We start from the raw sequence: 26836 nt of genomic DNA, 5'->3' as shown, positions 1-26836 counted from the left end.
GGATACTTTTGAGCTCTAGAAATTTTTCTGGTTGTTTCTGGTTGTTTTATGCCCATTCTTCTTGCTGGAAAGTCTGTCGTTCTACTGAAAAATGCTGCTTTGCTTTACAAACGATGAATTCATTCATATACACACTTCTATTTTACTCAGACATGATATTCTTCTGATTAAAATCGAATTCCAATTTTTGGGAATCGCCCCCTTTCCCCTTCTTCTCCTCCTTCCTTCCTCCTCAGAGGCCCCGAGTCAGGAGTTGCTTCCACTGGCGCGGCTCTGCGTGGCTCCAGTCCGCGTTGCCTCAGGAAGGGAAAGGCAAAAAGGAAGAGCCGCGGCGCGCGCAACGGCAGCAGCAGCTCCTGGTTTTGCCTTTTCCCTTCTCGAGGCAACGTGGGACTGGAGCTGCATGGAGCCGCGCCGGGGTAGCAACTCCTGACAGCCCCAGCCGGATACCTGAGCGGAGCCCGGCGGGCGGGCGGAGCCCGGGCGGGCGGTGGTGAGCGGAGGCCGCTGAGCGGCAGGAAAAGGGAGCTGGGCAGCGATTTCTTGGCGCCGCGTGGGGGTCTCTTTGGCCGGCCCGATTTTTTGTTCAGAGGGGAATATCATGCCTGTTTACTGTAACTTATCTATGTAGTATATTAATGGTAAAATTTCAACCTGCAGAAATGTCATCAAAATATTTTTATGGTCTTTCTTCTCAAGCATCTGTTGGTGTGCGAACAACAATAGTGCAGCAACACGAAATCATTCTGAAGAAGGTTTATCCACAAGCTAATAGTAAGCTTCGTAGCACCGTGACAGAACAGCTGGTGGCACTGCTGGATTGCTTTCTGGATGGCTATGTTTCTCAGCTTAAATCTGTGGACCGGCCTGAACATCAGGAACGTTATAACAGTCTGCTGGTAGAATACGAACAGAAAAGAACCGAATTATTGCTACCATTACGTAAGTGCTGCTGTTTTTGTGCAAGTTGGTGTTTAAATTCCTAATAATAGTTTGCAGTTTTATGCAATATGAAATAAAAAATGGTAAGTACAAAAGACAGAGGGATAAGAAGAGCAGAATATATTTAGGTTTATAGTACCATATAGAAATCTGGATATGAAACTAAAGCAAATTCTCCCAAGGTGTTACATTCTTTTCAGTTATTAAGTTGCTTTTCCTTTAAAAAAAGAGATTGGCCGGGAAAAGTATTTGTAAGAGTTGCTATCTAATGTAATTTTGTATTCAGTCAGAATTATCAGGTGCTATTTTTTTTAGTTAGGATAGAGGAGCATATCTCTTTTTTTAGATAGTTGGTCACTTACAGGGATATATCAGGAACTGCTTTAGGCAAAATAGGCAAAAACTGCATTCGATTTGAATGCATTCAATTTAATTAGATGCAACTTTATAAAGCCCAGCAGGTGGCAGCATGTATTTGACTTTGGCCTATCTCAGAAAGCTATGCAGCCCTTTAAGATCTGTTTATCATTTAAATGGGAGAGTACCTGGAAACCCCTCAATTCATGGGTGAACTGGCAAGTTGAAGAACCATTCCAGAGAATGATTAATGTAAACCACTTAGATACTGTTGCCAGGAGTCTAGATGGACATGGATTTGTTTGAAGTGGTATAGGGTTTCCTGCCTAAGCAGGGGGTTGGACTAGAAGACCTCCAAGGTCCCTTCCAATTCTGTTATTCTATTCTATTCTATTCTGTTCTATTCTATTCTATTCTATTCTATTCTATTCTATGTACTTAGCAGCAGTCAAACTTCACTTGAGGAAGTTTTTACTTAATGGGATTATTCTCTGCATATTTAATAATTGCCCCTTTCTCAACTATTAAAAGTAACAATTTGGTAGTCAACTTTGGAAGGACTTTGTGGAGGCCACCAAGATTTTTTGGAAAGTATATGCATCTCTGAGAACTTGGGTTATAGCTTCACAAATGGATAGATAAGAATTAAGAACAGTTCATAATTCACTTTGATTACTTGCTACTTTGCCAAATTCCAGTTTTGCAGTTTATGCTTTTACAGTACCCTTGATTGTAGTAAAGCTTCCTTTGAACAAGGGAATGCACCATGGAGTTCATAGAATATAAGAAAAAGTGAATTGAACTCTTTCTTTAAATTGTATTACTGCTTTGTAAAAAAATATAAATGGCTTGAGAGTGCATATTTATATTTCATCTCATGAACTCTATTTCTAATAGTTGTTGAATATTTATTAATTACTCACTTTGCTTACTGTCAATCTGTTGTACTCGGGTAGAATATTAGAATAATAACAGTCTTGGCTTTTTCATGTTTTATTTTGATTCAGGTTCAGCATTTTGAGACAAGTTACAATGTTTAAATTGTTGCTGCGCTTATACATCTCCCAGAATCATATTATGTTAAAAGATTGACCATATATATCTGTTAAATAAGTACAGAGAGATAAAAGGCAGAACTTGCTATAGAAATAAAAGATACTATCTGTCTACTTTAAGGGAGTGTGATGTCCAAATATCTGATAGATGTTTCATGCATAAACTGTATCGTGAAGAAAATATTTTTTTATTTGACAATGAATACTGTCTTAGGTACAAATGATTACAAGGTAAACACGTATGATCTTTTGTGTTTTGTGTTTTTGTTGATTTTTGCACAGTTGTTCTCAAACAATACCAGCAAGCTGCTGCTCTTGCAGAAAAATATTGTGACTTTGATATTTTGGTACAACTATGTGAACAGACTGATAACCAAAGCAGATTACAACGCTATATGACCCAGTTTGCTGATCAGGTGAGGTATTAAAATTTTACCAGAGTGAAGCTTTGTCATTTAAGTCCACGGCGCCCAACATTTACAGTTCGGTGGCCTGAGGGGGTGGGGAGATGAGCTCTATTTGTGTGAACAGCGGGTACATGTGCTCGCTATCAGCCAGCCCCTCGCATGGCCTGATTCCAAACAGGCCACAGCCTAGTAGTGGACTGTGGACAGTGGGCTGGGGACCCCTGATTTAAATTCAACAATTAAATAATTTTAATTTCAAATAGACTTTTTTGCACATAGTTTCTCTAGAGCAGTGATTCCCAACCTTTCTGGCTTGGCAGCTTGGCGGAGAGGGAGAGGAGCTCCATTTGTGTGAGCAGCAGGTGCATGTGATCTCAGCTCACACAAAGTAAGTGGTCCACTTGCGCAAAGGAAGTTTCGCAGATGAGCACAAGATGGCTGCCACTCGCACAAGGGGAGCTTTGCACGCAGTCGCCCACAATTGTCCATTTTACCTTTATTCAAAAAGGTAAATTCTCCAGTACTTGAACTGGAGAAATATGCATTATAAGTCAGGGTACAGATATGCCAATTAAGCAAATCAAGTCTCATGAGAACTTTTAGTGTAACATAAGAAGGCAAAGGATCAACATGTGTTCAGCTGCTTCAGGGCTCTGCTTTATTCCCGCTTTAGAAATAACAGAGCAAGCTAGAAAATAATGTTAAACCAGAACAACAGATTACCCTTTGCATATTTGAATATATCAAGCATTGACATGAGGGAACAAAAATTTTAGTTTTCAGGTTGAACTGTAGTAATAGATGCTTGTTAGGAGCCAAACTGTAAAAAAGAAATGAATGTTTTACACTTTTAAAGGTCTATAATTCTGTTTCATAAGAAAACCATACTTTGCAAAGCAGATCCTTATGCATATGTAATTTTATTTTTTAGAATTTTTCAGATTTTCTGTTTCGTTGGTATTTGGAAAAAGGAAAAAGAGGAAAGCTGCTATCACAGCCAATCGCTCAGCATGGCCAGCTGGCTAGCTTCTTACAAGCTCATGAACATCTCAGTTGGTTGCATGACATCAATAGTAATGACATGGATAAGGTACGCTTTAAAATAATACAAGCTTCTTACTTTTCCCTTCGTCAAGGGCATGCATACAATGTACATTCTTTCCTCTTTCTTGGTTCACTTGGGAAACATATAGAAATTGGTAATACAAGGAACAAGTAGTAATCTTTGTGTAATCATGCAAACTTTTGGTTGGTTATTGTGGGGATGGGGGTGTTGCATTTAGGAGGAGCAGGCTTCTTTCATGAGGAAAAAAAAGTTCTGACCTCTGCTTGTGTAGATTCACTGGGTCTTTGCATACAGCTTAAATTTGACTTTAACAGTATTCTTTGTTGCCAAAATTTATTGTAAATCACATTCAGTAGTAATTTTCTTCAGTAGTAACACCATGGTGAAGAAATTTTTTGGGGTTGAATTATATAATTTAAATTTAGAACAAGAAGGTTCTATGAGATGATTTCATTATTTCAAACTCTGCCCCAAAGGTAATGGGTAAGTATATAAGTACTTAATAGACCACTTTTATACAACTGTTTTTCCCTTGAATTTACTTGGTTAACTTGTTTAATTTTGGTTTTTAAACATTAACAAAAAACTTAGATGCTTATCATATTGTAGGTCCAGGTATCTTAGGGAATAAACACTTTGTAACATATATCTAATTTTCTTCCAAAATACAGCAGCAGTCACTATTTATTTATTTATCCTGCCTTTTATTACTTCTACAAATAACTCAGACTGTGAATATATCAAACACACCTTCCTCCTCCTATTTTTTTTCCACAACAACAGCCCTGTGAGATGAGTTGGGGCTGAGAGAGAGTGACTGGCCCAAGGTCAGCCAGCTGGCTTCAGTGACTAAAGCAGGACTAGAACTCATGGGGAACTAGAACTCTACTTTCTAGCCCGGTGCCTTAAGTGCTAGATTAAACCCAGCTCTCCCTTTAGTGTGTTCTTTATCCTTATTATGAAACTTATTTTAAATATTATGATGTTTCTTCTCTTTTGTGCAGAAGCTCAGTTAAAATTTAAATAATAATGCGTGTCAAAAATATATTTTATAATAGTTCTTGTCTTGATGGTTTTCCATTTTCAGTGACCATTTTAATCTTAAAATTTTTATCCTCTTACCCTTACTTTTTTATGTTGTTCCCAAGTAATTGTAGGACACTGCTCAGCGGAAAAGAGGATTTTCCTCATCATTTCAGAATTTGAATATTTAGTTATAAACTAGTAATTTCGAGTACAGCTGATTTGGGAAATCTGTATCAATTTTTTAAAACAACTTTGTAGTTTATGTCTCTGTATCTATAAACATTCTTGAAACAGATGAGCACTGACCTATCGAGTCGGGTACAACTGGACAGGGGATACCTTTATCTTTACCTTTTGGTTCTTCTATAACTTTACTTTTTCATAACTTTATCTAATTGGAACTGTGTTGGTCACTTTTAGGCTTACAGAACACTCCACAATTTAGCAAATACAGAAACGAGGTACTTTGCGAAGAAGAAAACTCTTCTTGGATTAAGTAAACTGTCTGTGCTAGCTTCCAATATATCAGATGTGATGCTTAATGAGAAAATTGAAGGTACTTTTTAAGCTAAACTTTAAAATTATGCCATGCTTATACAGAGAATCCCTTTATGCTGGTCCTCATTGACATGGTTCTGTTGCCACGATCACCGGTAATGATTCTTTCTTCTTCCATGTATGCAAGAAATCATTGAACAAGAATGTTTTTTACTGCATCAAGAAACCCTTCCTGAACAATTGTTGGCAGAGAAAAAGATGACTCTCAATGAAATGCCGGTTTTAAGCGCCCCACAGCTCATTGAGGTATTTGCATATTTTTAATTAATGGGACTATCCAAAGGGAATTCCATTTTTCAAAAGAAAACAACATGTATTAACATTGTAATATATTTTTCTAAATAATTATATATTATTCTAAAATGTTGAGAACTGAAGTCCATTTAAAAAGAATTTGTGTTGAAGCTAGTATAAAGCTTGCTCTCAAATTCTGACGTCAAAGCAGTAATGTATTGGTGTCTTATGTATAGTGCATGATGAACAGTGAGTGTCATTGACTTGAATATTATGCACTTGTTTGGAAATTGGCCATGCCAAGTTGTTACTTACTTGCAGTTGCACCTACTTTCCTTGTATCAAAGCAATTCAGCTTAGTAAGGTTCTGCTATCTCTCAAATATGAAATCCTCAAATTTTCATTAGTCAAAATGACCCATAAGTTGTGTAGCTGCAGATACTTTTTAACAACATGTTCATAAAACCATCAATGTATTTAGAGTAATAGCCCAAGATTGTATGAACATTTGAATGTTTCTTTCCCCATGACATGCAGTTGCACACAGTAACTTGGTGCTGTGTACATCGTGTGATTCAAAAGATAAAACAAATTGTGGGTGAATAAATCTTAATTTGTTATCCTCCATGTTTATCACAAATCATTCTGTATTGCTACTACTTCCACAATATGATATATAGTATCTTCAAGTTATCCAAAATTGCAAGTAATTTTATAATTGCAAGTTACTACAGAAAAAAAACTGTCAGCTTTATCAGTTTCATTAAATAATGATTTGAAGATTCAAGTACAGGTAGTCCTTGACTTACAGCCAAAATTTTTGTTGCTAAGTGAGGCATTTGTTAAGTGACTTTCGCACCATTTCACTTCCTTGCTACAGTTGTTAAGTGAATCACTGCAGCTGTTAAGGTAGTAACAAGGTTGTTAAGTGAATCTGGCTTTCCCATTGAGTTTGCTTGTCAGAAGGTCATAAAAGGGGACACATGACTCCAGGACATTGCAACTATCATCAATTTGAGTCAGTTGCCAAGCATCTGAATTTTGATCACATGACCATGGGGTTGCTGCAACGGTTGTAAGTATGAAAAACAATCATAAACCACTTTTTTCAGTGTTGTAATTTCAAGCGGTCACTACATGAACTATTGTAAGTCAAGAACTACTTGTACTGGCAATGTTTCTGAGATCAATAGTTGTGCTTTTTTGTTTTTATTCCATTCACTTACATGAAACAATAGCACTTAGACTTATATACCGCTTTATAGTGCTTTTACAGCCCTCTTTAAGTGCTTTACAAAGTCAGCATATTGCCCCCAACAATCTGGGTCTTCACTTTACCCACCTCGGAAGGATGGAAGGCTGAGTCCACCTGGAGCCTGGTGAGATTTGAACTGCCAAATTGTAGGCAGCTGGCTGCAGCAGAAGTAGCTTGCAAGTACTGCACCCTAACCACTGCACCACAGAGGCTCCTTAGTATGCTATAAGATGCTATGACTCATAACCAGGTGCCCAGATTTACCATAGTGAAATAGGCATCCACATGAATTGAATAAGTTATCATTTATCAATCTTACACACAATGGCTATAACATGGAAAGTATATCTAAAGATTTATGCCACTCCCTTATTCTCAGTAGAATTCAGGGATATTTCAGTAAAAAATAGTTAAAATATACCCACACCCATCCACCCTGCAGCAAGTTCTAATGATTGTGGTCATTATTTTATACAATAGCTATACATATGTGATGAGAACCGGAAAGCTAATGAGTATGACTTCAAGAAGGCACTGGATCTGTTGGAATATATTGATCAGGTATGAAATTTAATGAGAGTTTCAGTTGTGTGTTACTGATTTTGAGTGAATGGGTATATACGATTATACAAATTATTTATGACCGCTGATAGAAAACTGCTAAGTGTTCTTCTGGTAAGTACCACTGAACGCAGATAATCATTGTTAGATCCATTTTTAGTGATGGAGGACTTAGCTTGGGAAGGTATTGTTAATAGTAGTAGTAGTATTATCCATAATTTTATGAATTTCTGTTCCAGCCATTTCCTCTTTGTAAAATTTCCAAAATGATTTACAAAGTTATTTTTAAAAATGCAAAATAAACTTTTGTAAAACAATAATAAAAGATTAAGAAATGTTAACATAAAAGATACTGAAACACACCAGTTTAAGATATGATTTATTCCAGAGAGTAGATTATTGCACAGGATAATTGCTGTCTCAGTAAAGGTATATTGATGACTGTACTGGCTCTGAAACATTGTCTCTGTTTGCCTCAGTGCATATGCATAGTTCATTCACAAACGCTGGTAAATGTAATGCATTGTCCATGGGTGGGGGGGGGAAAGAGTGCAGCCTTTCCTCTGCATACTGTAAAAGGAACCCTTTTTCACTGCCCAACTCAGGAAGATGACATTATTTTTTCATGTGTTAGACTTATATCCCACATTTTCTTCACATGTTCAGGTTAGCCCTCCTACAATTTTTCTTTACAACAACTTTCTTTGAGATAGATTGGATTGACTCAAGAGTGACCAAATCAAATTATCAGTTGAGCTTCCAAGGCTAAGGTAGACTAGAATCTGGGTATGTTGTGTCTTGATCTGACACTTAACCAGCACATGATGCTCTTTCACTGATGTACCAAAAAAGAGGCTTAATCTCACGTGATAAACACATACATACACACTGCTCAAGTAATCAAAGATTGCACTGTACAGATACATTCTGTAGAGTCATATGGAGAACTGGGATGCCGTATCTTGCTTGTATGTGAAAAGATGCATTCCAAATGGCTGTTGCTGAATTAACTGTATGAAGCATGGCAAGGGAACATTCGGATAGTATTCCATTTCACCCACAACCTAAAGTCAATAATCAAGTCTGTTCATTTCTGAGAAAAAAGTCTTCTCTTAAAATCCAACTGTTCTTTACCATACATGTTGCACAAGCTTCTGTGCTCCTAGTCTCTGGTTAACCTGCCATTTTATTGTCTACTTGTGATATTATTCAGATTGATCAGATAGCATTGCCCCTGCATTGGCCCAGTTCTAATCCCTAGCACCGCATAATGGAGTGAGCTCCCATTACTTGTCCCAGCTTCTGTCAACCTAGCAGTTCGAAAGCATGTAAAAATGCAAGTAGAAAAATAGGGATCACTTTGGTGGGAAGGTAACAGCATTCTGTGTGCCTTCGGCATTTAGTCATGCCGGCCACAAGACCAGGGAGACATCTTTGGACAGTACTGGTTTGTAACAGAGATGAGCACCGCCCCCTACAGCCGGAAACGACTAGCACATAATGTGTGAGGGGAACCTTTACCTTTTATTTCCCCTACCTTTGATAACACCCATAATACTGTTATGTAGCTTATTCCTTGTTCTTCTCACATTGCTTCATAGTTTCTTAAGCCTACAATTTTCTGAAATATATTCTTTAAAACACGTACTTATTTTGTTAACTTGTTTCTCTAGCATAAATATTCAGCCAAATATGGTTATAATGTCTAATTTATTTCCTGAAATTTCAAATGCAATTTAACATTGTTTCTTTTTTTTAATAAAGGCCGAGCAAGTGGACATAAATTATCTTAAACTTAAAATACTTTGTAAAGCTCTCCTGAGAGATGGGTAAGTAAAAGCAGTTTAATTCGTTTAATGTATTCATTTACAACATTTGTATCCATACTTAGGCAAAACGGTTCCTAGAGCAGCTTCCACAAAATCAATACCAAATTAAATAATATCTATTTTTTGGTCTTTATTTTCAAAAGATTTGACAAGCGATGGGAGCAATGGAAAAACAGATAGATTTAGACCCCAGTTCTTACAAGTATAATACAAAAGGTTGAATGCAAGCAGTTCTTGAAAAGGTAGAGACAAAATAGGTTAACTCTTCCAGAAGAATTCATGGATTGGCTCTGCTTTCCATCTCTCCTTCCACTTTTGAGGGCATTTTTGATTTCAATTAATAGTTTTTTGGAGTAGCCTTCCAATATCTTCCAATTTTTAATATCAAACTGAATACTTAGGTAGAACATTCCAAAATCAGGGCATCACTGTCAAGAAGAGATTTCCTTTAGGGCAGGGGTGTCCAACCTTGGCAACTTTAAGACTTGTGGACTTCAACTCCCAGAATTCCTCAGCCAGCTTTGCTGGCTGAGGAATTCTGGGAGTTGAAGTCCACAAGTCTTAAAGTTGCCAAGGTTGGACACCCCTGCTTTAGGGAAAGGGCAAGTTGATAGAATTGAAGGTATTCCTTGGGCAATTGAAAGGCTATGCAAGGATATATGTTTATTAATCCTTAATTAAGCTATTGAAGGGGTTGGAATTATCTCATTACAAACTGGGGATTCACTAAAAGTATACATGTTTCAATGAAGATACACCTAGCTTCTCAACTGTTAGCTCTTAACCATTATACCACTGTGTTCCTTTTTATAGAGTCTCCATACAGTTAAATATTTGTTTAAAAAATAGAAATTGCCTTTCTATTTGAAGGTCTGTCATTCCAGATAATAGAATCTGCTTTCTGAACTACTCATTGAAGGAGCTGATGAACAGATGATGAAAAGCCTGTGCTTTAGATTGGATAAAAAACAATAACAGTGATTCCTCTCAAAATCTCTAAGGATTGTGTAAAATACCTATTCCAAACAAATATGTTGATAGAATTCTATGGATATGGTTCAGGAACAATTTGGGGAGGTTGTTTAAAGAATCCATTCATTAGAACTTATTTTGAATTTTGAATTCATAATTATGTCCAGACTTGATCTTGAAACATGTTAGGTATTGATCCTCAATTGGATGCTACCATTTCTGTTGTCCAGTTGTTGATTACTCAGAATAAATAGCTATACAAAATAATCCTTATTCAGATGTCCTCATTATCAAGGCATTTCTGAATCAGGTACCTCAATCTACCTGCCCTATAGGGATGTGCATATTTTTTTTTTAATGCTACTCTACTCTATAACTATATATGGCAATACAATTGTTGGGTAGTACCCAAGGCTTGTGGGAAACACACGGTGACTTCCTAACAAGGTAGTGGTTTTTTGTTCCTCATTCATTCAGTTCACTGTTCCACTTTCAGGAGAAATAAATAGCTATGAAGGAGGGTATTATAGAAGAATGCGTTTCCTTTTGCCCAGAATTCCTGGTTTAATACAGATTATAGTCAGCCACATTAAATATTATAATAAATTGATTAACAAAAAAAAAAAGCTTTTTTAAAAAAAATGCATTAAACTATATATTACTGAAATACAGGCCTCTTTCTTGCTAAGGTCTTTAATTGATTCTGAATTCAAATTCTGAATATAATTTCAGCATTCTCTTGCTTTTAGCATCCAGCAAACCTACCTTCTCATAGAGAAAGTCTAGGCAATAGGACCAGTTAAACTGTCAATGACAGAATGTACACTTGGGTACTGGACCAAACGTCCTAGTCACAATAGTGTAATGCAGCAACACAAACATATTAAATAATTTAATTAATTAATTTAATTAATTAATTAGTTTCAATTGTAGATCCCTGACAATGATGGTGAAGAAAAGAATACTGCTTTTTTCCCTGCCAATTCTATATTAGAGAGACCAGTCCTGTTTTAACTCTTCCATCTATATGTTTCATCTAGACATGCATGGTAGTAATTCTAATGAAATATATGGATGTTGATTTCATATTGCCTAAGTAGATTTCCACCATGCCTTTCCCTCTACTTTGTAGTCTGCTCCATCCTTCTGTGAAAATTGGGGGAGGCTTCACTAAGGCTAAGAAAACTGTTTCCTGATTTATAGTTTTCTTCTGGTAGAAGAATCTGCTTGCATAGTTCCAAATCTTTTAAAAAATCTATCCGTAGCTTTTTCCCTTAAATTATGAAATTTAATCCTTTTATATTTTAATACTGCATTGAAAAACAGAAATGTAATACTTGCTGAAATTTGAAGAAAATAATAAAGGATGCAAATTAAAATGAGAAATATAAACACAGGGAAAAATAGCTCAGTAAAAAGTTAGATTAGTACATTGCATGTTATTCATCTTTACACTATATTTGTTTTGGTTCTTTTACATTTTGACATGGTAGCTGGTCCAATTCAGAAGGTAAAGATGATCCAATTGAAGCATCTAAAGACAGTATATTTGTGAAAATACTACAGAAGCTGATAAAAGAAGGTATATTTTATTGAAATATATTCAGAAACATAATTTGAATCTGCTTAAACATTTTCATGCATATATTAGTTATATATCAAATATATAGAATATAATATTGCAGCCATGAATTTAGTACAGTATATTGCTGGCCAAATTAAAGGCAGCAGAAATGTGATATATAGCTTTAACATGCAGTGTAACTATAATGTTAGAGAGAAAAACCATTATTCCTGTTTAAATAAATTATGCTGAAATTAATTATAGAGTTCCATATTGCCCAAACATCTATAATATCTTAACAACTATTTCTATTGTAGGAGTTCAACTTAGCGAATATCTTCCTGACGTGAAAGATTTGATGCAGTCAGATGAACTTGGACATTTAAAGTATAATCCTTACTTTGAATTTGTTCTGAAAGCAAATTATGAATTGTATGTTTTGAGAGACCAGGCATGAGAAATTTTAAATTTTAGTAAGCCAGCTTCTTTTTTATATTGTGCATTGTTTTTGCAATAAAGTTTCAATTCTAACCAATAACATGTCTGATTCACAATAATTAAAAACTGAAGCCAAATCAAGAAGGTTATGGAAGAAAGTTGAACAAAACATTAAAAATTCTCTAAACAGTATGTTTATAAAACATTCTATAAACAGTATGTTTCTAAACAATAATCCAGTTTCTTACTTGTGCTGCTGTTTTGTTATGAATACAATTGTTCATGCAACGTGAGAAATGTTGACTTTTCATCTTATAATATACACATATTCTTAAATATATGACTGAATTCAAATGCTTACCAGGTAATGAAGTTCTATTACAATCTAAGTAATGACACGAAGAAAGTAGTTCTGCAAGTGCTTCTTCTGGAAATGTCTCTTCTCTACTTGATATTAGCTTGGTTTTGGTAGCTTACAATCCACAACATTTTACCATGATAATGCATAAAGAACAGATGGACTAATATAAATCAACTTAGTTCTTTAATCTGACAAATATCACGGAATTGTCCTTACAGCCTGCTCAACATGTACAGAGTAACTGCAAAATCAATTTGCATCATCTTACTTTTTTATGCCTTGGCTAAATGCCTCTAGAATTTGATCCAACAGCTGAGAAGGTCATAAGTTAAATCAGTTGAAGAACATCCTATGTCCAGTTTTAAAAGTACAGCTACCATTCCATGGCTTATTTTTTTTTGCTGTACTAATAGAGCTCTTAAGAATGGAAGAGCTGAATACATATGGAAGAATATACTTACCTCGAAATATTCAAACCAATGTAGATAATATACAATTTATTGTCCCTACTGGAAGATTAAACAGAAGTATGTTGGGATCTTCAGAATATGCAATTACAAAAGGAACAGACACCTCAAGCTATTAATATAACGTTAAAAAATCAAAACATAGTAATGAAATAAAGCTGACAAAAGATCACATTTTTATTCTGCTTTCTCGGTTTAAAAAGCATTGAAAAATGCTCTGGTCTGATTAAAGTCCTAGAGCTTTTCATTTCAGTCCAAACTATAATTTGCTTTGATATATAAAGGGCTACATAATCTGAATTTTCTAGAAATTCTCTCTTGATGTTAACATTTCCCAAAAAGCTAAAACAGCTTTTCTCTAATTATTCACATGAAAATGTGTTATCCGAATATTTGTTAAGAGTTTTATGAGAAGACATAGCCCTGATTTGGGCAGTTTACTAAGAAATGCATCTCAGTGAGTTCAACAGAGTGTATTCCCATGGAAGCATGCAATGGTATTAATGCAAAACCTAAATTCTGGGAAATTATTTCACTTAATGAGCAGCCTCTGGAATGATATAGATACTGATATATGAGTACAGATCCCAACAACTGACAATTTCATTCCAAAATTGTGCTATTTTTTCTTCTGAAAAACGGCTGAAAAATCATCTGAATCGGATGGTCTTATATAAAAAAATACCAAATGTGTTTCGGTTTCAGTAGATGTATTCGTTTTGTTGGAAGCACTGGATTGGTTTAATGGGAAAAATGAGTCAATTGAATGCATTCAAGGAATATCTTGCAATAACTGCTGTGAATTCCTTTCACTGGAAAGTTGTCACCTCACATGATTGTTAGGAAAAACTGGAGAGTCAGCACCATAAGCATCACATTAAGTTCCCAAATGAAAGGTGATGTATAAATAAATAAAATATATGCATATTAATTGTTCAGCAGTTATTTAAACTTACAAAAGAAACAGCATTTGTAACAAATCACAGTGTTATTAATACTTCTGTCATTCAATGTCATGCAATGGGAAAGAGAGTTTCTACTATACTTTCCAATTAATGAAAATTCTAGGTGGCGAGACTAATTTTACTCTTAATTTAGCAAGCACATTCATTAACTTAAAAGAGAGTGTTTCAGTATCTAAGTGATACTTATAAAGCCATAGTATGGTTTTGAGTAGATAAAGGTGTAAAGTTGTTACTTCTGTTGGCAGAAACTTGAGAAACTGCAGTAATTTCTCCTACGGGGATGAGCTTTGCACTTACCCTTCTCTAATTGCTTGAACCTGATTGGATTTGTCTCTCTTAATACTGGCTAAAACTTTTATGCCGTTGTAAATCCTTCAGCCATAATTCCCAACTATGTTTATAGAGCAAATAACTCTTGCTTACAGAAATCAGGAAAAAGTTACTGTAGAAGTTTATACCAATGACATGAAGGTTTATAAAATAATCTGTAATAAGCACAATACTAACACATCTGCTTAGCTTCAGGAAATTATAAAGGTGTAAAGTTACCTTACATTAGTTATTAGTTTATTTTATACAATTTGCTGTCCACATAGTCTTTGATGAAAATGTAAGTTATAAGGTGTAAGTTGTCCATCATTGATGATAAGTAATTTTACAGATTAATTGGATATATATTTACTTTTTAGTTTTGCAGTAGTAATTTGATGTACCTAAAATACTAGGTTTCACAGGATGCTTTTCAAGAGGAATATGACTTTAGGTGCTCAAAGTTTCATTTTTTATTCATTAATAAGCACAATAGTATGAATGTGATAACTTATTGTTGAGAACCAGTTTTCCGTTTACTTTAGCACTCATCTCTGGATGCCTGTTTCCATTTTAAAAATGTTGGAATGGAGATCCTTTCCTTTGCTGATCTTAAAGCTATTAAATAGATAATATGCATTTAATAACCTATTACATCATCAGTCTTTTATATACTGTACATTTTAGTTTGGGTTTCCTCAAAGTCCTGTATAAAGGAATTTTATCCAGTGAGGATTAATCCATTAAATCTAAAATGGCTTCAGGATGCTTTGTTCTCTAAATGATACCCCAGAACACACAAACACAGAAACACAGGACTGCCTACAATGTCTGTGGGCAATTGCATCATTTCCTGGGATTGTATGCAGCTGTTTTAAGGAATTGTAGACTGGAGCTTTGTTTGTGCTCCTTGACATGCTAATATTTTTTTCCAATTGAATCCATGATACTTGTTGCATAATAGGAAGTTGATTACACGTTTGCTAGTGTCAATGTACTATTGAATCAATAAACACAGACCACTCATTCTACTGCATACTTGAAGAACTGTTTTTGTCTGAGATTATGTTACCCAAAGACAGTTTGTAGTACTGCTATTATGCTACAGCATCTTCAATAGCAGGGAGTACATAACAAGTACAGGTAGTTCTTGACTTACAACCACAACTGACTCTAAAATTTCTGTTGTTAAGTGAGACATTTGTTAAACGAATGTTGTCCATTTTACGACCTTTCTTACCACAGTTATTACGTGAATCAGTGCAATTGTTAGGCTAGTAACGGGTTTGTTTAGTGAATCTGACTTCCCCATTGATTTTGCTTGTCAGAAGGTCGCAAAAGGTAATCCCCTGAGCCTTGGACACTTCAACTGTCATATTGCCAAGTGTTTGAATTTTAATCCCGTGATCATAAGGATCCCACCATGGCCATAAGTGTGAAAAATGGTCATAACTTTTTCAGTGCCATTGTAACTTCAAACAGTCACTAAATGAATTGTTGGAAATTGAGAACTATCTAGATTCCATGTTTTTGAAAATAGCATGAACGTGCTTGGACAACAGTTCATGAAACCTCAAAGCAAAAACGTTTAGTAAGAGGTAAGTAACAAATTAGGGCTTGTTCACTTCCATGTGTGGAGGTGAGAGGGGCTAATGCTGGATATGCATATGTACCTGCATAATTAATACGCTGTTTTGTTTAGACCTGCCTGTAAGATTGCTGAAAATGTTTGTTACATTTGCTGCGAATATGTTAACTTCCTTTTAGAAACACATCTATTGTTTTTTTTTCAACTAGAGACATAGAATAAAGGATTAGAAGGAATATGTATTGTACTACCTTTATTATTTTTATAAATAATTAAAGGTGATGAACATATCCAACATACTTTCCTACTCCTATTTTCCTCACAAAATGTGAGGTGAATTGGGCTGGGACAGAGTAACTGACTCAAAGTCACCCAGCTGGCTTTCATGGTAAGACTGGACTTGTATTTGTTTGCTTTCTAGCTTGGTGCCTTAACCACTACACCAGATTAGCTCTCTTAGGTCTCTCTCAGAGATCATCTAGTTCAAACTCTTGTCCAATACACAGATAGTATATGTTTTCGAGAATGCCAAAACTACAGCTCCCAGAATTCCCAGTCAGCATGATTAGGAATCCTGGGAATTGCAGTCCGAATATATCTGGCAAGTACCAAGGTGGAGAAGGCTCTCCAAGGGTTTCATTTTCATCTCATCTCCATAACTGGCTGTTGCCAAAAGGGGACTTTTACTTCCACCCTTCCTCCAATCCCAAAACTGCCATTAACCTCCTCCATGACCATAACTAGATGTGAATTGCTTTAGGTTTTTTTTCTTTTAAAGTCAGCTTACCCATGTGGTATAAATAGCGTGAAGTACGGCGAACTCATGGTGTATAGTAACTCTTCAATGTGGTTGGCAGCCAGCCAGAGCCTTCGGTATTTATCATCCTCTATATATAAAAATGATTTTGCACAGCATTTTAAAGTACATTTAAACATGTTCCTTTATAGTGGTTGGCAGTCCAGCCAAAACCCTGCTCTTCTCATACAAATAATACTTCAGAAATGCTGCTCTATGTACTCTGATCTTGACCGCTCCTTTAACAGACAACTGTTTTGAGAACTGGTGTTTTTGGCCAGAAGCCACAGACCTCGATGAATATTCCTCTTCAGCCATGATTGTCCATGGCAAGTATGTTCATGTTATAAAAATATTTCACAGCATAATAAAAGTAACAATTGTTTTTAACAAAAAAAAAAAAACCATTTTTCAAATGTTCAGAACTGTGAAGGTGATCTAACTGTAACATACTTAATCCGGTTTTGGCCCGCTTGAATCACCTGGGTTTATGAGTCTTGAAAGTGTTGACCTGTGTTGTCAACCTGATTCTTAATGCTCCCATAGCAAATAACTTTGCTTTACAATAATATTTTTTTCTGAACATGTTTTTATAAGCATCACAATTATTTTGAGGTTGCTGGAGATGAAAAAGAACGCATGTTATGTACTGAAACCCAACCAACACATTGTCACTATGGGTTGAATCCTAGAAAAAAAAATAAGTGTATGGTTTTCCCTTAAATTAAGGCAAGGAGATGACAGTCCACGGTGGAACCTCAGAGCAGTAAAAGTAAACCTTTGGGACCATGGCACCCCACAGACATCCTTTTAATAACTTTAAAAGAATATATAGGGTAAATAAGTTTTAGGGAATTTTTACCAATCGGTGTGATTTTGCAAGGGGCAAAGTGAGCCGCGGCTCACTTTGCAACCCAGGCGAAGTCCGCTGAAAGCCCCTCAAGGGGTCGACCAACCGCGGCTACCCGCTTGTGTCTTTTTCCACCTCGCAGAGCCGGAGGCGAGGAGGAGCAGAAAGCCGCGGCGAGGTCCAAGCGCCGATTGGGAGGGCGGGCCGCGGCCTCGCCAGCTCCGCGGCGCTCTTCTGCCCGCCTTCTGCCCGGCAGCTTCCTCCTTCCTTCCTTCCTTCCTTCCGCGGTCAGGCAGGGATGGCCACCCCCGCGCGCCCCGCGCCCGTTCTCGGGGCTTCTGTCTCCTTTCCGGGCATGATGGCTCGGAAGATTATTTGGGAAGGGAGCTTTTGGTGGCCGGGCGGGGGTCGCCGGCAGACAATCCTTATACGGCCCGGCCCGTGCTACCTGGGTCTGGGCCAGGCGCTCCTTCTTTGGGCAGCCCCGCGGCCGAGCAAGGGGCCTGGGGGGCTCCTCTCCGGCCGCCTGGCCAGTCTCGATGCCCAGCACCCAAATATGGAGACATTCCTGTGGGTCGGCGACAGGGGAGGGGAGAAGCCAGCAAGGGCCTATATAAAACCCCGCCGGGCTTTCGCAAGCCCACCGACCAGCAGAGCTGGGAATAAGCGGCAACCGGAGCTGAGAGCCAGGAACCAACCCCCAAGGTGAGTGAGGCCGGCAGCCGGAGGGCGGGTGCCTGGCCGGTTGGCTGGACCCGGCTTCTCCGCGCAGCAGCTCTTCGGACTGGAGGAGGAGACATGGAGAGTGGTGGGGTGGGGTGGCCGATGGGGAAGAAGCTCAACCTTTTCAGCTTTAAGCTCAACAAATGGCCAAAGCCTGAAGCAGCTTTGCTGCTTTTCCTGGATGGGTGGGAAACAGATGCCTCCAAGCCTCTTCTCCTGATTTTACTGCCGTTTTATGGCAAGAGGAAAGAAAGATCTTGCCTTTTGCTGGAACAACCAGGGGCAAGCTTTCAAAGTCAAGCAAATAATAATAGATGGTGGCACTGAATCACCCAAAGCTGAAGTCAGCGGAGATCCAGAACGATGGTCCAAGAAATGTAGGCTCAGATCAGTTGTGGAAATAAGGTAGTTTTCTCCAAATCATCATGATTAGCTGTTTAGGAGGAATTGGAAATGGACAGCAACCGGATGGGCTAAAACTAATTACTGGAAAAGTATAAGTGCCAGACCAAAATAATCAGCTTGTTGAAGGAAACATCCACGTTTTATTAAGTATTTGTCAGATGAGACCTGATTGGGTTTATTAGTGGCTTACATCTCTTTAGTTCCTAACATTAAAGAACAGTCTAACTAGTTGTCAAATATTGTCATTCGGAGTTGGATTGGGTACCTGACAGTTTGAAGAAAGAAAAGGATGTCCTCAGTACAAGCTGTTGCACCTCTATAAATAGAACAGAATAGAAACAGAACAGAACAGAACAACAGAACAGAACAGAATAGAATAGAATAGAATAGAATAGAATAGAATAGAATAGAATTCTTTTATTGGCCAAGTGTGATTGGACACGCAAGGAATTTGTCTTGGTGCAAATGCTCTCAGTATACATAAAAGAAAAGATCAGTAAATCAGTGTGTCTAGAATGCTGGGAAATCTGGCTTCATATTCCTATTTAATTATTTTCAAAATTCACAGGCCACCCTTCAAAACTAGCCTTTCTCATGCATTTTAAGAAATCAAGTCCTCAATTTTTTTTTCTTCAAAATAATATACTTTGCCTGGAGAAATAGCCCATGTTTTGATTCTTACTCAAATTGGCACCCTTGGATGTATTTGACAACTGTTCCTACATTCCTCAACCAACAATTTTTTTGGTGTCATGAAAGTTTTAGTCCAGTACACTTGGAGGATGAAAAAAAAAACCCACCCCTAGTGAATTAATATCTGAAAAACAAAAAGGACCAACTCCAGTCTCTTTTTCCCATCTTCTGATATCCTGGCCACTTCAGTTGTGCATTTAAAATTCTGTATTCTTCTCAAACAAACTTACTTGATAATAGAACCACTGAAGTGAAAAGGGTTCATTGCAGTGTATATGTGTAATATTTACACATGAACAATGTAATAAGGTAATCTAGTTATTATTGGGCAATGTGTAATGTCCTTTAGGAAACAACTGACTTTAGATTTAATTTGTTTTTATAGAGAGGCTAAAATTACAACCCTGAGCATATATTGATTATTTTAAATAGACTTCCCTTTGATCCCATTACAAAACTGCAGAAGTAAATCTTATTGAAACAAACAGGTCATTAGTTCCAAATAAATTTGGTTAAGCTCCACCAATAATCTAGTACTTTAACATCATTGTTATCATATTTTACTTTGCAGCTTTTAATGATTAATGGAATCAGCAGATGAACAGAGAAGGAGCTTTATGTGTTTTTAATATGGATGATTTCCCCTGAGTTTCCTCACTTATTAGTGAGAACAGCTGTAAGGGTGAACTATTTCACACTGCCCTTTCCCCCAGTAAGGGAAATCTACTGAATTTATTAAGGTTGAAAATCTTCCTGTAGTCTTTGTGTCCTGAGCTTGCATAGCTTCCTGGTGCCTCCTGTGAGTTTTATTGTTTTTTTTCCTTCCATTCTTAGAAAGCCAACACCATGTGTGATGAGGATGAGACCACCGCACTTGTGTGCGACAACGGCTCCGGCTTGGTGAAGGCTGGCTTTGCTGGGGATGACGCCCCTAGGGCTGTCTTTCCCTCCATTGTTGGCCGCCCACGTCATCAGGTATGCTTTCCCTTTTCACCAGCTGTGCTTCTCTTCAACAATAGGCAGACTGAAAGATGCAGCATATATTGTTTTAAATTTTACTTTGCTAGGAAGGCCTGGACTGTGATTAAGGGTGAGGAATTAGTAGGTCAGAGGACTCATTGTATTTCTTTCTTTTCCCCCACTCTTGATCATCTTCCTAAGGCTCAGGTGGCTCCATCTGAAGCCATTAAAATTACCATGACATAAGTCCCCTTAACTGTGTAAGATTTACTATTTGGGGATCATGCACAGAAGTGAGTTACATTTTGAGACAGTTGTTAGGTCCCTGAGCTGGAACTCCCTGTGCTATTATTATTTTGAAAAAGTGAATGTCCATCATAACCCAAAGATTCTACACTATTTCAGATCAAGAATACAAGATAATAAATTGGCTGCTCTGTAGAGATCATCGTAACATTGTCTAAATGATCTCTGAGTTAATTACTGCCGTTATTTGTCCTACAATTTATTGTCTGTTTTGTGAAGGACTTAATAAGAAGAGCCTGATACTCTTTTGATTAACTTGCAATGTATAGGATAGAAAACAGCCAGTGGAAATTGCTAAGTGTTTTTTCCTCTTTCTTCCTAGGGTGTCATGGTGGGTATGGGTCAAAAAGACTCCTACGTAGGGGATGAAGCCCAAAGCAAAAGAGGTATCCTGACCCTGAAGTACCCCATTGAACATGGCATCATCACCAACTGGGATGACATGGAGAAGATCTGGCATCATACTTTCTACAATGAGCTCCGTGTTGCCCCTGAGGAGCACCCCACCCTGCTCACTGAAGCCCCTCTTAACCCCAAGGCCAATCGTGAAAAGATGACCCAGATCATGTTTGAGACCTTCAACGTCCCTGCCATGTATGTGGCCATCCAGGCTGTGCTGTCCCTCTATGCCTCTGGCCGTACTACCGGTGAGTGCTGGTTGCTGGAAATAGAGAATCAAAAGGCCAAGTTCCAAGGGAACACCACCAACTTCTTTCTTTCTAAGAAGAAGCTAGTCTAGGAGATACCCTGTCAGTGACATGGGTTTAGGAACATAAGACAAACTGAATTGGCTTATATTAAGTCCATCTAGTTAACTAATGTTATCTAGAAACTAATGTTTCTCGGCCTCATATATTCCTCATACCTTGGATTATATTGTCTGACTAGACAACTGCATTCCAGTAGTTCTGAAAAGGTCCTGGTTGGGAAAGGCTAATATACGTTTATTGGCAACGGCTTTTTCAGATATACCTTTTTTGGTCTTCTTTATTTCTTTGTAGAATGGACTATTTAACTCTTGCATAGTACATTCCCTTCATGCCTTTACTGGCTGTCTATATTCTTGGTCCGTTCTAGGCAGTAAAATTTTGTTCAGCCCATTAAAAGAATGAAAAGTTCAACTATGTGCATGACTAAAGTTTCCCACAGAAAAAAATGTACATTGCCTCAATGTCTAGCCTACTCCTTAATGAAAGGGAATTATTAACTGGCTAACGTTGACTGTGGGAGTGTTGGGAATCCCTCGTGACTCGCGTAGTTGTCTTGTCTCTTCTTACTTCCCTATTGTTACGTGTCCCGTATCAACCTGGATCTGTAAGTTGGTGAAACACGTAGCCTCCTTCGTTAAAAATGGCATCTCTTCCTTTTTCCTGCAGGTATTGTGCTGGACTCTGGCGATGGTGTCACCCACAATGTGCCCATCTATGAGGGTTATGCCCTGCCCCATGCCATCATGCGTTTGGACTTGGCTGGTCGGGATCTCACTGACTACCTGATGAAGATCCTGACTGAGAGAGGCTACTCTTTTGTCACCACAGGTAATGATGGAACCTCCCAACCCTCTTCTGTTGCTCTAGTTCTTGGCTAATCCTAAATAGCTTGTCCATATTTAGAATCGGAAAGACCTTCTCACCAGCAGGTCTGGCCTCTTAATTGCCCCTTAGTTCTTTGGAACACCACCTTGGAGAACATTTTTTGGGGGGAGAGTCAGAAAATACCACCCAGTTTTCTAGACCATCCCTAACAATGGAAGCTTTCTGGATAACTTTGGGCCAGTTAATTTCTTCTTTCCACCCATGGGGGTATCACAAGATAGTTGTTATTGGGTGGGGGGATTGGAGGAAGGAACACAACATATGATACCCCAAGTTTCAGGGTGGAAGCAGGTTAGAAATAATATTGATAAGGTGGATGTCACTTAATCCTGTCTCATGAGAAGGAGATTGATATCTTCAAGATAGTGTGGGGGGGAAGTGATTAGGGCACATTTCTGCCTTAGTTAATTTAAGAGGAAGCGGGGAAAGGTTCCGTGGGCATAGGGTGGCTCTCACTAAAACGGAGCATATGACATGGACAGAAATGCAGAAGAATGTGGGTGATTCTTCCAAGCTCTTCGGCATTGCGAAGTTCATCAGACCCAGGTTTTGAGTTTCATACTCTTTCATCACAACCATAAAATAGTGTGTGAGTGTTGCTTTCTTGCTACTGCCAGGTGTGTGTGTGCTTTTTAAAATGGAGTTTCAGGGTTATGCAACAGCTGCCTGCATTCTTTCCTCTTTACTGTGCTTGTCTGTTCCCTCACCCTCCCACCCATTTCTTTCACTCTGGCAGGACTTCTTGTTTGGCTAACGGCTAAATTCTTCTCCTCTTCCCACAGCTGAACGTGAGATTGTCCGTGACATCAAGGAAAAGCTGTGCTATGTGGCTCTGGACTTCGAGAACGAGATGGCAACTGCTGCCTCTTCTTCCTCTCTGGAGAAGAGCTATGAATTGCCTGATGGGCAGGTCATCACCATCGGCAATGAACGTTTCCGTTGCCCAGAGACCCTTTTCCAGCCTTCCTTCATTGGTAGGTTTCCTGCTTAGCATTTCTCATCTTTGTGATCCTTTACCTACAGAAAGTTCGTATGCTTGGAATTGCTATATTCCTCTTCCCAATCCTTTTATTTTGTCAATGCCACCAGGTATGGAATCCGCTGGTATTCATGAGACAACCTACAACAGCATCATGAAGTGTGATATTGACATCAGGAAGGACCTGTATGCCAACAATGTCATGTCTGGTGGCACCACCATGTACCCCGGTATTGCTGACCGTATGCAGAAGGAAATCACTGCTCTGGCTCCCAGCACAATGAAGATCAAGGTGGGCTTTAATTACACGACTTACAACTATGTATTGGAATAGGACAGATGATAATACCATAAACAGCACCATGCATTGCAACACATAGTCATTTTTATTCCACCTATTGCAATGAGTCCACTCTGGAACGTGTGACAAATCTGGAATCAGCCCAGAGTTTTACTAATGGGGGTTAATCATGCAGAAATTATTACCAATGAGTTTGGACCCAAATTAGCTTTGGCTATGTTCCAAGCCACTTATTTCAGTGGAATTTCTTTCAAACGAGTATTTCTGGACTTACATTTCCCTTCTGACACTTTCTGAAATCTTCCAGGAGTCAGACAGAGTAGGTAACTGATCCCAGTAGTTGATGAAATCACCTGCACGTTTGGCTAAATGCCTTAGCTTGCTTTTCACCTATTTCTGTTTGGAAAAAAATTAAAGCAATTTAGCAGAGTTGGCAGAAATTCACGATACAGAGGGACAATAATTGATAGGAATGGATGCAGAAAGCTGTGGGGTTGGGTTTTTTTTTTTTTAAAAAAAGGAATTGCATTAATATTTTTAAATTCAAGCTTAGATTGCTTTGCATTTAAGTCAGTGTCTTAGTGATAGGACATGATGCTGCTCCATTGTCTATTTGAAATCCTCCTTGTGAGGTTCTGCTCTTGTTAATTAAGCATCTCTTGCTTTGTTGTTGGTTTTTCCCATGTTGGCTAAATCCTTCCATTTTCCTCTTTCAGATCATTGCCCCCCCAGAGCGTAAGTACTCTGTCTGGATCGGAGGGTCCATCTTGGCTTCCCTGTCCACCTTCCAACAGATGTGGATCACAAAACAGGAATACGATGAAGCCGGCCCATCCATTGTCCACCGCAAATGCTTCTAAACATGTTTACAGAAAAGATCACATTATTATTATTACTACTACTACTTGGTAACTACTCTCAGGATGACGACATTGTGAAGTGCAGGCTGTTGAACACCTGCCCAAGCCACATTAAGGTTCAATTTTATACCAATGTCTATGCGACGGTTGCTGCAGACGCCATGTGATACTGAGTGTTTGTAAAGTGTACATAAAATTAACTTATTTTACCTCATTTTGTTATTTCTCAAAACAATGCCCTGCGGAAGGAAGCCAAACCAAAACAAAAAAAAACAAAATACTTTCAAGAAGCATTAAACCATCAGTCATTCTGTCATGCCCCAACACAGCTGGCTTTGGTGTGATTTATTACTCTGGAATGTTTTGGGTTGTAATATTTTCCCTGCTCAAGTTAGATCACAGTACACATGAAAGGGTTAGGAAGTAAAAGGGAGGGGGACAGTGCATAGCAGTGGCACACCATCTATAGGCCTTGGTGGTAATCCTCAGTGCACGCACATTTCCATAAATGCAATGGACAGGGCTAACATACATTTACCATTCCTATGACAGATGAGAAAGATGGTGAAGTTATTTGTCCCGGGTCATCAAGAGAGTTCATAACCAAGCAGGGATTTCAGTTCAGATCTCACGCTCCTGAGGATTTTCTCCGGATAAATGTCAAGAAGATTTGGGTGGCCGCAATCATGATTTTATTAAAAAATCACTTATCACCAAACGTGCTTAATACATTCTCAAATGACCCAGAATTTTCCTTACCGGTGAAATTTCCTCGATAATACTAGTCTCGGGGGTTGGGGGGGGGGGTGGATTCAGTTCAATATCTCCCCTTCTGATTCTGCCAATTGTCCGGAGTTGTGCCAGGACTGAGCCCAAGGTCTGTCCGAGCCCTGCTATGTAAGAGCCCTTAGCTAGTGCTTAACCAGCTCAAAACCATGTGCTTTGCCACTCAGCTGCAGCCACTTCTTCAATTACTGGCTGTCAACCTTAGCTGAGCCAAGGATCTAAAATACCACAGAGGTCAATGCAGATTAGCGCCAGCCTTGTGCTGCAGAGAGGGAGACTCTCGGCTATCAGCTGTTGCCATCTTTCACTTTTCCTTTTAGCTTTTCCCGCTGAAGGAATTGCATCAGCTACTTCAAATTACGATAGGCCATCCAGTGGGTACGAACTGAAGGTCATTTGGCCTTTCTTATGCCAAATTCATAGGTTAAAACCCTCTCATCCGACGCTGCACGAAGGAGAAATTGCTTTTTGACCTTCTTGCTACCTAGCCCTCCAAGGCTTCATCTTCAATATGCTTTTTTTGGCAATGAATACTCACCCCTTGGTCACCCTTTTTCCCGAGTCCGCTCTCCCACAGCCATTTCCATCCTCAGAACACATTCCCTTATTTCTCTCTCCTTTGAAAGCAAGGCTGGTGGAATCTGCATATTAGTTTCCCTTCCAGGGCAAACAGGACTTATTCCTTGCATAGCTATGGTGTGTCAACATGAGAGACAACAGGTGCAAACAGCCTGTGCCAACATTTCGAGTCAAACAAGCCCAGGTCGTGATGTATAATAATGAATCAAACCCATCCTGCAAATGCTGCACACAACAGATGTCCAGGGAGAAATGTGATACTTTGGAAACACTTGGTGTCTGTGACCTGCTTTTCAGCAATAGGGGAGCAGTTAAAGCTGCCACGTTAGCTGTAAGTTAATTCAGCTGAGGCTTCTCTAGAGTAAACCCCACTAATTGCAACGGTGTGGAAATATGTTGCGTTTACTGACACTTGTGCAGGAAATACTCAGGGACAACACAAAAGGGGTTTATGCAGGAGATACTTCCAGCAAGTGGTAACTTTTGTTCATTCTCAGGAAGCAACATACAACGAAATGATAGGTTTAATCTTAAATCAAAAGCAAATAATGGTCTTAATTCAGTCAGGAACATAAATATCAACTAAGCCAGTGGTCCCCAACCTTTATTGTACCAGGGACTGGTTTCAAGCAGAAACATTTTTTCAAGGACCGGGGGGAGAAGAGAATCGAGTTTGGTAGTTTGCTTGCAGACGTTTCATTACCTGACTAGGTAACATCTGATGTTGTTACCTAGTCGGGTAATAAAACGTCTGCCAGCAAACCACCAAGTTCAGGGAGCGCCTCGGCCCTGCCTCCCTCAGCCCCATCCCTCAGGTGTCTCCCTCCCTCCCTCAGGTGTCTGCCTCGTTCCTCTCTCAGTCACTCTATCGCTCCTCCAGCAGCCCAGGAAGAAACTGCTTCAAAGAAGCCGGGGGTGGGGTGGCTTTTCCTGTCGCCACAGCTTCCCGAGCGCCCGTTTCACCCCCACCCCGCCCGCTCGCGGTTCAATCCACAGTGCTCCGTTCTACCTGCCTGCCTGCCTGCCTTCTTCGTTCGGAGCAGCTTCGG

General features: G+C 38.7%; 2 protein-coding genes across 3 annotated transcripts in view; both read left to right on the top strand.

Moving 5' to 3' along the window:
- Positions 1 to 12364, top strand: part of NUP133 (nucleoporin 133) — a 35178-nt gene extending 22814 nt beyond the window's left edge. Inside the window, exons 18-26 of the mRNA XM_026669459.2 lie at positions 700 to 942; positions 2637 to 2770; positions 3693 to 3851; positions 5274 to 5409; positions 5539 to 5657; positions 7381 to 7461; positions 9226 to 9290; positions 11756 to 11844; positions 12144 to 12364. Coding sequence (XP_026525244.2) covers positions 700 to 942; positions 2637 to 2770; positions 3693 to 3851; positions 5274 to 5409; positions 5539 to 5657; positions 7381 to 7461; positions 9226 to 9290; positions 11756 to 11844; positions 12144 to 12283 — 1166 coding nt within the window. The 3' untranslated portion in view covers positions 12284 to 12364. The remainder of the gene's footprint in view (positions 1 to 699; positions 943 to 2636; positions 2771 to 3692; positions 3852 to 5273; positions 5410 to 5538; positions 5658 to 7380; positions 7462 to 9225; positions 9291 to 11755; positions 11845 to 12143) is intronic.
- A 5878-nt stretch (positions 12365 to 18242) lies between these two features.
- On the top strand, positions 18243 to 24748 carry ACTA1 (actin alpha 1, skeletal muscle). 2 transcript variants are annotated; one of them, XM_087949360.1, is made up of 7 exons: positions 18243 to 18305; positions 20260 to 20396; positions 21010 to 21334; positions 22064 to 22225; positions 23065 to 23256; positions 23372 to 23553; positions 24279 to 24748. In XM_087949360.1, the coding sequence occupies exons 2-7, from the start codon at positions 20268 to 20270 to the stop codon at positions 24420 to 24422; spliced, it is 1134 nt and encodes a 377-aa protein (XP_087805486.1). In that variant the 5' UTR covers positions 18243 to 18305; positions 20260 to 20267; the 3' UTR covers positions 24423 to 24748. The 2 variants fall into 2 exon arrangements, with proteins under 2 accessions (XP_087805486.1, XP_026525243.1); XM_026669458.2 differs by having other exon boundaries at positions 20256 to 20396.
- Positions 24749 to 26836: the final 2088 nt, after the last annotated feature.

Source organism: Notechis scutatus, chromosome 1 (assembly GCF_049901735.1).
Source record: "Notechis scutatus isolate UNSWTSFEM ecotype Mainland chromosome 1, rNotScu1.2, whole genome shotgun sequence".
Taxonomy (NCBI): Eukaryota; Metazoa; Chordata; class Lepidosauria; order Squamata; family Elapidae; genus Notechis; species Notechis scutatus.
The sequence above is the reverse complement of the archived record's forward strand: the minus strand, read 5'-3'. Positions and strand labels throughout refer to the sequence as shown.